At 49.2% G+C, this 12972-nt stretch overlaps 1 protein-coding gene across 1 annotated transcript in view; it reads right to left on the bottom strand.

The window, feature by feature from the left end:
• The window catches only part of TEX14 (testis expressed 14, intercellular bridge forming factor), a 59505-nt gene that overhangs the window by 8487 nt on the left and 38046 nt on the right, over window positions 1-12972 (bottom strand). The window contains exons 24-28 of the mRNA XM_045299296.1: window positions 11851-12032; window positions 7124-7220; window positions 6026-6100; window positions 1849-1932; window positions 1216-1312 (exon numbers count right to left, since the gene is read on the bottom strand). Of these exons, the coding sequence (XP_045155231.1) occupies window positions 1216-1312; window positions 1849-1932; window positions 6026-6100; window positions 7124-7220; window positions 11851-12032 (535 nt within the window). The remainder of the gene's footprint in view (window positions 1-1215; window positions 1313-1848; window positions 1933-6025; window positions 6101-7123; window positions 7221-11850; window positions 12033-12972) is intronic.

Below are 12972 nucleotides of genomic sequence, written 5' to 3'. Positions count from 1 at the left end.
AATTCCTACCAGAGCCCAGACGTACTTTACTGGTGGAGACCAGAGGGACCCCTGAGACCATCGCCCTGGGATAACTTGAGACTTGGAGCTCAAACCACGAAGCTGCTGATGAGCCCAAACAGAGTGGCTCAAACAATGCATATCGCCGATGAGCATGACAGTGTTCACAACATTCATGTAAATGAGACCTTACGGCCACCATTTCCCCTGGCCCAGGGTCGGCAGACTGCAGCTTGGGAGCCATCTGCAGCTCTTTCGGCATATACTTGGAAGTAAAATTGAAAACAAAAATAAAACTATATTAAGATAATGGAGATTTCATTTGTTTGTAAAAATACATTTATGGCTCTTGAACAGTTTTTAAATTGTTTTGAGGATTGGCTCTTCTGTCTCAAAAGTTTGCCGTCCCCGGCCCTAAACTAAGGAGAGAGACAGGGCTTTCGACTCCCATACAGAGTTACAGTCCCAAGCCGACAGGAGCCGTTCTCCCGTCCTACACGGTCGCCGGGAGTCGGAATGACTCAGTGGCAGTGAGCACGGCTTTTGGAGAAGGAGAAAAGTGGACGGGACCAGGAAGCTGAATGAATGGAGACAGAACCCAGTATGGGAATAATGAGAATGCTGGCACATTGTGCAGAAGTGTAACTAATGGCATTAACGAACATGTATAGAACCAATGAAATGAGAACCTAATTTGCTGTGATTTTTCTGTGAAATCAATAAAATATTTCTGCACACTTATCTATCCTGAGTCATTGGGCATTCCCTTGAATCCTGTGTCTCACCTCATCCTAGTCCTGGCCACGAGCAGCAGCCTGGGACACTGCAGAAGCCAAGAGGCAGAGGGCGGGGTGAAGCGGTTTCTCTCACCGCACAGGCCAGCAGGGAGGGAGCCCCAAACCAGGGCAGGCTGGGCTCCAGAGGCAGCTTAAGACTGAATTGTCTGGATGATCGTGCATTTCTCTTACTTGGCTAAGAAAGAGCTCATTATTGGCCTCCAAGGGCTCTAACTAAAATGTTCTCAAAGTGGTGAAACCTATGTTTGCCTCCAAAGATGAAGTAACAAAATAACAGCTTTTAGGAATACGGGCGATTAGACTAGTAAGAAAAATACTTGGAAGTTGTTGGATTTCTCTTTTCCTCACTGCATACAATCCTAGGAAAAAAAACCTAATACACATTTTAGATTCCTTTCAAACGTCCGTCTTCTGTTACCTGTCTGTGTCTTCTGGATCCTCTGTTTGTTTGCTCCACAGTTTACTGCCGTCTCCTCTCTTACTGTCAGGCTCCTGTTCTGCTAAGTGCCTTTGATCTAAAAGCAGGGGGAGGAATTAACTTTATCAGAAGAACAGAAGACTCTTTAGAAAGCCTTGCCTTGAAATGGAGTGCCAAAAATGAGGGCCGGGCAGCAGCCCCTGCAATATGCCATCCTCTGGTTCTCCTCCCACGAGAGCAGGGGCAGGTGGCAGTGTGTGGAGTGCCTGTGTTCACAGCAGCTGCTTCTGGGGTCTGGGGTGCTCTCTGGTGCCAGGTGAAGCAACAGGAAGCTCTGCCTGTGCCAAGGGTCGAGCGAGAAAGCGGGAGCAAAGGAAGCCGAGGGAAAGAAAGGGTACCTAACACAGCAGGCAGGCTCCCGGAAAAACAAAGGCACCGATGTGCTTTGGGGGAGGGGTGGAGAGGCACCTGTTCTCGTCTATAAGATGTGTCCATGGTTGGAGCCCCTGAAAGGAAGCTCGGTGGGGAAGGGATGCACCTAAAATGCGTGCCAGGCACTTTGCTTATGTCATTTTACTTAATCCTGCGGGCAGGCACCCTTTGTGGGGAGGGAGATGGGCGTGGTTGGCCTACCATTTGCAGAGCGGCCAGGGCCCCTCGCTGTGGCTGTGTCCTCTGCTGGCATGGTGGCTGCGGGCTGCTGCTGCTTCAGGTGCTCTGTCACAACCAAACAAACCAGCTGTGTGCTTCCCCAGGTGCCTGGGCGGCATGAACAGCTGGCGCTACCAACCTAAAGGTGGGCAATTTGAACTTGCCCAGTGGCGACTCAGGGCAGGGGTGGGGAGGCCTGGAGATCTGCTTCTGATTAGATCCCCCAAACTCTGGGATGGGGGTGGGGGCAGCCGACTCTGTCACTCGTGGAGCTGTCTCCCTGGGTCGGAACTCGGTCAGCGGCAAGCGGTTTGGATTACATGTCACACGCCAGTTTCTCAAGGACAGCAGCATCCGTGTAACCCGGGAACTTGTTAGAAACGCAAATTCTCCACCCCACCCGCTGCACCTCTTGAGTCAGAAATCCTGGGGGTGAGGCCCAACCATCTGATTCGAGGAGCCCTGGTGGCCTAGTGGTTATGAAGTAGACTTCCAACTGCCAAGTCAGCGGTCGGACCCCAACCGCCGTGGGAGGAGGAGGCTTTCTGCTGCCGTAAGAGGGATCATCTCAGAGACCCACAGGGCAGTTCTACTCTGTCCTACAGGGTCGCCGGGAGTCTTCATTGGTGTTAGACTGGAGAACCAGTGCTCTAAGGCCGGGGTCGGCCGGCAGCCGCCCTAGCGCCCCGTGTGGCTCTCTCTGTATTTGCACGTGGCTCTGCAGTAACACTGGAAAAGGTTAAAGGGTGTTGTCATACAGTAGTGATGTCATTTGTCTGGGAAAATGTATGTATGGCTCTCATGATTTCTAAATGTTGTGAAGGACAGGATGGGCTCCTCTGTCTCAGAAGTTTGCTGACCCCTGCTCTAGGACATGCAGGGTGTTCCAGGGCTCTTCCAGCATGGCAAAGTCCCCTAACACTGAAAACAGAAACGCTGCCCCTGCTGCTGAGGATAGTGACCGTCCAGAGCCCTGAGTGGCTGACGCCCTACACCCACTCCCCCATGAGCTGCACAGCACCCCTGTGAGCATGCCCCCATTCGGGCTCCTCCTCTTCAGCAGGTGAATCAAGGTGGAACTGGCCTCACACCTCGGAGATCGTGAGCGGCAGAGTCAGAGTTGGCGTCCGGGTGTGAAGCACCCAGGAGCCCGGGAGGCACAGGGACTAAAGCACTTGGTTGCCAACCCAAAACACAGGCCACTGGAGATCCCCTTGCAGAGGGGTCTCGGGGAGGAGATGAGCCAGTCAGGGCACGATGTAACAACGATGAGAAATACAATTTTCCTCTAGTTCCTAAATGTTCCTTCCCTGCTCCCACTACCATGACTCGAATTCTATCTTGCAAGACTGGCTAGACCAGAGGATGTACACTGGTTCAGATAGGAACTGAAAATACAGGGAATCCAGGGTGGATGAGTCCTACAGGACCAGTGGTGTGAGTGGCGAAACAGGGAGGGTAAAGGGAGAATGGGTAGGAAAGAGGGAACCGATTACAAGGAACTGTGTGTGACCTCCTCCCTGGGGGACAGACAACCGAAAAGTGGGTGAAGGGAGACGTCGGACAGGGCAAGATATGACAAAATACCAATTTATAAACTATCAAGGGCTCATGAGGGTGGGGGTAGCGGGGAGGGAGGGGAAAAATGAGGACCTAATGCCGGGGGTTTAAGTGGAGAGGAAATGTTTTGAGAATGATGAGGGCAATGAATGTATAAATGCGCTGTATACAATTGATGTGTGTATGGATTGTGATAAGAGTTGTATGAGCCCTTAATAAAATGATTAAAAAAAAAACACAGGCTGGTGGCTCCAAGCCACCAGTCGCCAGTCAAGAGATTCGTAGCTTTGGAAAACCTAAGGGCGAGTTCTCCGCTGGGAGTCCTCCTGGGACTGCCCCACTCTTCCCTAAAGAGCCACGATGGGTCAGAAATGACTGCACAGCAATGTGTCTAGAGCTCAGATCGCAGGCTTAGGCTCCGAAACTTTATCCTAGACTCTCTCGAGATAGCAGTCACATCGAAGCCGCCCAAGTTTACCCCCCTCTACTGCCACGGAGTTCATTCTGATCCCAAGCGGCCCTACAGAACAGAGCAGGGCTGCCCTGGTGTGCTTCCAAGACTGAAGCTTGGTACGGCAGTAGAAAGACTCCTCTTCCTCCCTCAGAGGGGCTGGTGGGTTCAAACTGCTGACCGTGCAGTTAACAGCCCGACTCATAACCACTACGCCACCAGGGCTCCTACGGATGTGTTTCATGTTTTCTCCCTAGTCTACTAATCGGAACAAACTCAATAGGAACGTTTGATATGGAAAGGCAGAAGGCAGAGTGTATACTTTTTTATTCCCTAAAGAAATGTCTTCTCCTATAAAGATGCACAGCCTTGGAAACCCTGGGGAGCAGGTCTAGTCTGTCCTACAGACTCACTGCGCGACGGCAGAGTCTCGGTGGCTGAAGAAAGGATCACTGAACCAAGACCAGAACCTGCTTTGCCAGCCAGCTTTGTACGTGAGACCTTCCGGCTCCTCCAGGTGCGCCGGAAACAGCAGAGAGACAGACGGAGGGAGCGCGGCCTGGCCAGCCCAAGCCCTGTGCAAAGCAGGTGCAGGTTGCTCCCTTCCTCAAGAACAGGCAGCAGCCTCTACCAGCAGCTCCGTAACTTCATGAAAGCCTGTGTTAAAAATTGTCCCTCTCTATCACCCTCTGTATGCAGGGTTCCCCCCTACAGGCTGCTATCAGGTGCTTAGAGCTGGTGGTAAGCGAGGGCCCTCCAACAGAGTGGTGAATGCCCAGGCCCCTCCTCAGTGGCCTCCTGAGGGCAAACAGCAGGTAATGGATGGATGCTATGTAGCAGCTGGTGGGAGGGACACAATCCAGAGAAACTGCTCAAGTGTCCTCTGCCCTCATCTTTCTGGAAAATTACTGACCCATCTTAAAGTACAGACATCTACAAAAACCTGGCCCAGGACTGAGCGAGGGTGTGCTGGGATGCAGCAGTGTAGGGAGGCCACGGTCCAGGCTGGAGTCTGGAAAGTCCACGGCTGAAATGGTGCGAGGGGGCGTGGAGGGGAGGACAGCGGGATCCAGAGGGCAAGGGTGGCAGGGGATGCAGCAGTGTAGGGAGGCCACGGTTCAGGCTGGAGTCTGGAAAGTCCACGGCTGAAATGGTGCGAGGGGGCGTGGAGGGGAGGACAGCGGGATCCAGAGGGCAAGGGTGGCAGGGGATTGTACTTGAAGCCATGACCGAGAAAGAGCCACCACCTGACCTGAGCAAACACGTGTGAGGGACCCCCACTCTCACAAACACCAGTTCTACGAGTTCACTTTTTAAAAGGCAACGGGAGGAGTCGTTTGCAACCTAGATGAACCAGGACAGCTAGGAGGGGAAGAGAAGGGAGGGACTAGGACCCTGACCCATCAACCCAGTGACCTGCAGCCCTGTGGCCCTGGGCCACGGTGAGGTGACCTGAGGTGAGGGGGAAAAGGGCCTATTGTTAGCTGTTGCCCAGTGGATTCCAGCTGTCCTGCTGGTTCCTGTGCAGACAGGTCGCTTCTGGGGGGAGGGGGGTTCATGATCCAGCAATTAACCCTTACTTCACTCTACAGAGAAAGAAAGAAACCCAGGGAGATTCTGGCCACTCAGACTATCTGCACGGAGTTTATCTGTCTGAGGCTGGGGGCTGTGGTGAGGTGCCTAGGGATTAGTCCTCTTGTTCACCTCCCTCTTTTTCCTGAGACCAAAACCCCACAGATAGAAAAGCTCAGTGGTGCCGCTCAGAAAACTCTCTACTGTGTGCTGTCACATCTCCCGCTCTTGGTGACTCTGAGGACAGAGCAGCGCTCTCCCTGGCTGACAGCTGAGGGAAGCTCAGCGCTGCTGCTGCTTCCTGCCGAGCCGCTGGTGGGTGGAACCACCGGCCTTTGGCTCAGCAGCCAAGCACTTAACCCCTGTGCCACCAGGGTTTCTTGGAAATTCTCTACAAGCCCAATCACAAGAATTGGGCCGTCAGCAATATCTCATGAGATACATCCTCTGACCAGCGGGGCTGGTCGGCAAGCACTCAGCTCTGGTCTAGGGACACTTCTGAACTCCTCTCTGACCATGCACCATCGCTTACCTGGGCTCTAGCTATCAGGAGCGACAGAGCACTCTGTCCCTTACCAATTTCCTCAAGTAGCTCCTGCGATGGCGGTGGTAACTCCTCGATGTGATGCTGCGAGATAGCTTCTACCAGTTCTGGAAGAAGGTAAAGAGGAAAAGCAAGTAACATCTCCGGGACCTGAACTGGGCTTTCCAGACTCCCACAAGGATTTGACTATGGTTTCTCAATGATGACGTAAACTGCGGGAGGACGGCTTTCATGTAACAGAGATCTCTAACGTAGAGATGGTCTTCACTCACCCTTTCCCAGACTCTTTCCTGAATCACCCCTCAGTCCAGTCCTATGCCCCTCCCTCCCAAAGGGCATTTGAGACAGGTGAGGTACAAATTCTGATTAAGAGGGTCAGAGCTCAATCTAGACCAGGCCTGCTGCGGGACACAGAGGCCATGGACCAGCCAAACTGAACAAAATCCAAACTAGTGGGCCTTACTCCACGGATGATCAGACTGGGGTGGTACAGAAGAGAGATCCTTCCAGTGCACAGAACATTAACCAAAACCCTTCAGTATTTGCCACAAAATCCCTTGCTATTGAGGGACATTCCCAGAGTTGTACTAAAGACAGAAGATATTAAAATCAATGTAGTAATGGCAATATGCCTCAAGAGCTGTTAATACTCTCGTTCCCTGTGACTTGAAAATTATCTTCGCGGTATCTCTCCTAAGGGAAGTATCAGAAACGCAGAAAAAGATTTATGTACAAAGAGCCCACATCAGAAAACATTAATCTTCAAAATAGAGGAACGGTATGTAGAATGGACTATTGCGTTGCCATTACATATAGTTACGAATAATTTTTATTGCCAGGGAAAATTCTCAAAATGTAAAATCAAGGGACAAAAGCAGGCTAAAATAAATATACATTACGATTTCAACTATGTTAGCAAAAAACACATCTTGAACTAGTAAAAGAAAACCTCTCACGGAGTGTGGGAGGTTTAAAATTGGGGGGAGGGTTAAAAGGTATTTCCTTTGTCAAGCTCTTACTCATTGTCCAGTGTTGTCACAATGAGTGTGTTTTCAGCTGCATCAGAGACCCGGGCTCCCTTCCCTTAGCTTCCTCTGACGAAGTTCTAGTTTGATAGCAAGCAGGGGTACCTTTAGGCAGGCTCCTCCTCTGGCTGGTGGCAGGCGATGTGCTAGATGCCTGAGTGATTCTGTGGGAACCGGGGCTCGGAAAGGTAGACCACTTTTTCTACAAGTAAGACAGAAACATGGGACTAGCGGTATTGATCCATAAAGGCACATCCAGCTCAATTCTGTCCGAGATTAAGTATTACCTACGGAAGAAAGCATTTATGTTGCAGAAGAAGTCACACCTTTGTTCCAGCAAGTCCTCTCACACCCCTGTGCCCCTCAGCACTTCCCCCTCTGCTGGGTCAGACCTTTCTCACTCAGCGGTGATGTGACCGCCTTACCGACAGAGACCCGTCTTTTTAATTCACACTCCACACTGAGAACAGGGCCTGGCACTTAGAGCCTGCCCAATTAACAGTCTGCTGAATAAAAGCTTAACATTGCTTCTCACTTCCCTATTCTGTGAGCCAAATGCCCAAGGAAGTTATCCGTTACTTATTTTCATTGAGGGCGAAAGTAAGTAACCAACTTGTCTATTGAATAGTCACAGTTTTTTGTTTAAAAAAGCTTTTTATTGTGAATCAGGTGAAGGTTTACAGAGCGAATCCATCTTCCATACAGCGCATTCTGTCTCGTGTCACTGACTTCTATCCCCCAAAAGAACATCGCTCTCCTTGACCTTGTTGTGGCTTCTGTTCCGATTTCTCCTCCTTTCCTAACCCTTCTTGCTTTCTGAACTTTGTCCTTGGGCAAATGCTGCCCCTTTGATCTCGAATGGTTGCCTATTCTAAGGAGCACATACCTCCTCCAGTGTCAATGTTCCCATTCTAGATCTGCTCAGTGTTTGGCTGAAACTGAGCCACGGGAGTGAGTCAAGTCCCGGTCAGAAGGGTGACTGGGGCCATGGTCTCGGGGGTCGAACAAGCAAGCTTGGTATTTTCTATGTCGCTGAGCGTTCTGGCTGTACTTCCTCCAAGACGGATCTGTTTGTTCTCTTGGCAGTCCGCGGCACTTTCTCTGTTCCAGTTTCCTACGCTGAGTTCTTGGGGGAGGTGGGGGTGAGTTTCTTAACATTTCCTTCACTGCCGTTGTTTCAGCATTTACTAAATTTTCATGCTTTTCCTTTCTTATTTTGGAAAGGAGACTTCAAAATTTTATTTTCAGCTACCATATAATTTATATTTTCTACCACAGTTTAAAATGGTCTGTTCTATCTTGAGATCATCCTGACTTGATCTCTATTTGGAAGTTCGTAACCATCCAATTTATTCCCCTTTTTTGGTCTGTGGATGTCTTCCCACACAAATTCGGTATCTCTAGTTCCCTATTTTTAGTCTTAAAGTTTTCTGTCACTGTGGACACTTCTACAGGTGCTGTGGCTTCTGGGTGATGCTGTCTTTTGTCTCAGTCTCACGCTCTTCAATCTGCTTGTTATTGGGTCCTGACAACTCCCTTTGGTAATTCCTCGTAGGTTGGTCTGGTTTTCAAAAATGCTCTTAATTTCTGTCTCTCTGGAAATGCTTTCATTTCTCCAGTGTATTTCATTTCTTGGTTGGCAATTGTCTTTCCTTCAACATTTTATATATCATATTGTCTGACCCGTGTGGCTTCTGTCGGGAAATCAGTTTGGTCTTATTGGGTCTCCTCTGTGGGCAACGTTTTGCTTTTGCTGAATCTTTCCTGGCCTTTGCTTTTGGAGTTTGCTTATGATTCGTCTTGGAGATTTTCTTCTGGGGTTTATCCTATTTGTGGCTCACTCAGCTTCTGTAAGGCCTGTCTTTTTATCTCCCATGGCACTAGTTTTCTTACGACACATCTTCGAGGATTTGTCCTTTCTTTTGCCTCTTTCGATTCTTGAATCTTAACCACATGTAAAGTATTCCTCTTGATGGTGTCCCACATAGTTCCTAGGTTTTTACATTTTATTTTTGTTCTTTTCTTTCTGATTATTCCTCTTAACAGTGGTTCTCAACCTTCCTAATGCTGTGACCCTTTAATGCAGTTCCTCATGTTGTGGTGACCCCCAGCCATGAAATTATTTTCGTTGTTACTTCATAACTGTTGTGCATCGGGCGACCCCTGTGAAAGGGTTGCTGGACCCCCAGGTTGAGAACTGCTGCTCTAACAGAATGGTATTGAGAGGCAGCTCTCGGCCGGGCTAATTCTGTCTTCCAATGATTCATTTCTACTTGTTTACCCATTCGATGCATTAGCTGTCTCTAAAATCTTAGCATTTATCTTCTGGATTTCTATTTTCTGTTGTTTTTTTTTTATATTGTTCCTAATTTTTCATTTATTCTGTGGTTCTTTCTGGTGATGTTTTCCTGAACTCTTTAAGGTGTGGTCTGTGTTTTCCTTGATCCCCACTCCACCCCACCACCCCGCCAGTTTTCTCAATCTTTCAAGTTATTGAAATTACCTAAATGTCATTCTCTTGAATTCTTTATCAGGTAGTTCCAATGCCATTTATTGCTCAAGAGATCTTCTGGCTCTGTTTTCTGGTCACGGGTTTGAGCCACTCTATTTTGCTTCCTTATGTGATCTGAGGTTGCTGTCTCCAAGATATCATATGCTGTACTTGCATTTAATTAGTGAATCTCTGTGGGTGTATTTTGCCCAAGGTTTTTGCTTTATTTTTTTTTTTGAGATAGCCAAGAGAGTGGAGCAGGCATACTCGTCTGCTCACTAGTTTAGCACCTGGGGGGTGTGATAGAGGATGGAAATGTACTCATACTTCCCTGTGGGCTGTTCATGTGGACAGGTGAGGGTGAGCTGGGCTGGTGTTGGCCACTGTCTGTCACTGATCAGGTGCTGCATGGGTGGGCAGTGAGCCTATTCCAGCGTGTGGGCTGTCGGGGTCAGGTTGACCTGGACGTATGAGTCTAGCTGCGGTCTCCCACCGGATGCACCAAAAAGGAAAACAAGCAATAGCAACAAAAAAGAAAATAATAACATAGGAAAAAATACACAAGCAGCAAGAGAAATAAGTGTGAAATTTTAAAACAAGGGAAGAAAGAGAATCTGCAAAGCTAGGAAACGAAGAAAACGATGAGAAATAGTAAAGAAAAAGGACAGGGAATAAAGAAAAGAGAAAGGAAGGGAGGGAGGGAGGAAAATCAGAAAAAGAAAAACAAGTGAAGAGAAAAGAAAGCTCGGTGCTGCCGAGGGGGCTCCGGCGCATGACCCTGGAGGACAGAGCAGAACTGCCCCTTGGGGTCTCCAAGGCTGTACATCCTTTCAGGGGCAGAAAGCCTCGTCTTTCTCCCATGGAGTGGCCAGTGGTTTTGAACAGCTGACCTTATAGGTAGGAGCCCAACTCATGACTATGTCCCTTTAAAGGAAGTGAAGGTGGAAAAAGGATAAAACAAGGGGAGGGGCATCCAGGACAGGTTGGTGCACTCTGCTGGCTGAGATGACCAGGGGAAAGGTGACAGGGTGTGGGGGGAAGGGGCAGGCAAGGTGCTGAGTCTCGGGTGGATTTCTTGTCAGCCTAGAAGATGGCTGGGAGGAGTGTGTCTGGTGCCAGAACAGTCGGCTCTTGCAGGCCCAGGGAGTGGGGGAACAGCACCTGTCTCTCAATGCCCATTCTGTTTACCCTGGGTGTACAGCGCATGCCCACAACCACTGGGCGCGGGGAGGAATGCAGAGTGTCCGCCCAGCACCATATCCTCAACAGGAGCGTCCAGGAGTGGATGTCACCTGCTTCCAGGTGGGCAAAAGTGGGGGCTGGCCACACTGATCACTGAAGGGTGTAGAGAACAAGAGGAAGATCACACCTTTCTCGGTGCCAGCCACCTAAGTGAGTATATGTGTGCCCCTGGGCGAGCAGAGCTGATGATCTGGCTGCTGTGTCCATCAGAGTGCTGCTTACAAATGGCTGTGATGTATCAGGTCAGCTGATAACTCACGGTTCAGTTTGTCCCTTGATTGGTATTTGATCCCTATCTATCTCTAGCCTTTCCTGTGAAGCTCGGGGCGCATTGGTCTCTCTGGTCTCTCTCGTCTTTGTGGCAGAGGGTCTGGGTAGCCTGCCTGCCTAGGTCGCCATCGTGCTGGAATTCTCAGTAAGTTTTCAATGAGCCGGTCCAAGTGATGAGCTTGCAGCTCTTTGGAAGAGGCAATCCACATGAATTCTGATCTGGGTGGGAAGGGGAGATAATATAGGAGCAGAGGGAATGGCGGTATATACAAGTAGGGGGTTTTAAACAGCTAATGTTCTTTAGGTAAGAAACCTAGGTGGTGCTATTGGATAAGCCCTGGCTTGCTAAGTGGAAGGTTGACAGTTCACACTCACCAGATGCTCGGTGGGAGAAAGATGAGGCTAACTGCTCCCATAAAGATGTATAGTCTTGGAAGCCCTAGGCAGGGTCACTGTGAATCTGAATCAACGTACCAGCACTGCACTGGAGTGGGGCGGGGTTGTTATGACTTTAGAAGGTTCTCCCAGGGAAAGAACCAAGGTGTGTTTCAAGGAAGAGGCAGAGCTTGCGCCTCCTTAGGTGAGGCGATAACGGTTGGGGGGAGAGAACAATGTAGATGAAGGTCATATAAAAAACGAGGGCTTTCTAGAGGAATTGTCCAAAGTTATCTTGAGGAGGGAGGGCAGGAACAGCACAAAAACACTGGATCCCTCCCATAGCCCAGACGCAGAGAGACGCCCTGGAGAAGCCTGGAGAGGTGTCTGCTTTTCCCTTGGCAGGCCTCCTGCGGCGGAGACATTCCGGGCTGACCCCCAGGACAGTGCTTACCAGGTCAGAGGAAGTGAGGAGGGAGTCCAGGCTCCTTGCTCTCTCCCGGACGGTTGTGATTTTATCCAATGAGGTTGGAGTGGACTCTGGACTGCTCAGGCAAGAGGCCGACCCTCTTTGAATCTCAGGTGCGAAGCTTCCATGACAGTCTTTATACCGACTGGCAGATGAAGACACTGACCCTGTTGTAGAAAAGAGGGTATTAAAAAATAAATAAAATAAAAAGAAAAGAGGGTATCCTGCGACAAAGAGAGCCCTGGTGGTATCACGTTACTGTTTGGGCTGCAAACTGAAAGGTCAGCAAGTTCAAACCTACTAGCTGCTCCGAGGGAGAAGGAAGTTTCCAGTTCCTACACAGATTTACTGCCTCAAAAACCCTAGGGAGAGGTTCTACTTGCTGCTCAACAGGTCGCATGCATTGCAATCAACTTAACGGCAGTAGATGTAGCAGCAGTCATGCCTGAAATCTTGATTTTATTTTTTCTCCAAAACAAAACAAACTGGAGGTCTATCTAGATAAGATAGGCGGGATAAACAACCAGGAGGAGAAAACAATGGGGACTGAGGATTCCGGGGACGGGGGAGCAAAGGAAGTGTATGTTAACAAACCCAGGGACAGACGAGGAAACAAGTGATCTAAAATTGATGGCGAGGAGGGTGTAGGAGGCCTGGTAGGGCTTGATTAAGGGTAATGTAACAGAGAGGAATCACTGAAACTCAAATGAAGGCTGAACATGATAGTGGGACAAGAAAGAAAGTAAAAGGAAATAGAGGAAAGAACTGGGAGGCAAAAGACTTTTATAGAGGTCTATTTACAAGCATGTACATATGTAAATATATTTTTATATAATGATAGGGAAATAGATCTATGTACTTATATTTATATGTTAAGTATTAAGGTAGCAGACAGACATTGGGCCTCAACTCAAGTACTCCCTCAACGCAAGAATACTTTGTTCTAACAACCCGGCATTCTGTGATCCTCACCCTCCTGACATGATCGCTGAAGACAAAATGGGTGCATGAGCAAATGTGGTGACGAAAGCTGGTGGTGTCCGGCTATCAAAAGATAGCGTGTCTGGAGTCTTAAAGGTTTGAAGATAAAGAAGTGGCCATCTAGCT

Source organism: Echinops telfairi, unplaced genomic scaffold (assembly GCF_000313985.2).
Source record: "Echinops telfairi isolate 266 unplaced genomic scaffold, ASM31398v2 ScPeMD7_7458;HRSCAF=8496, whole genome shotgun sequence".
Lineage (NCBI taxonomy): Eukaryota > Metazoa > Chordata > Mammalia > Afrosoricida > Tenrecidae > Echinops > Echinops telfairi.
The sequence above is the reverse complement of the archived record's forward strand: the minus strand, read 5'-3'. Positions and strand labels throughout refer to the sequence as shown.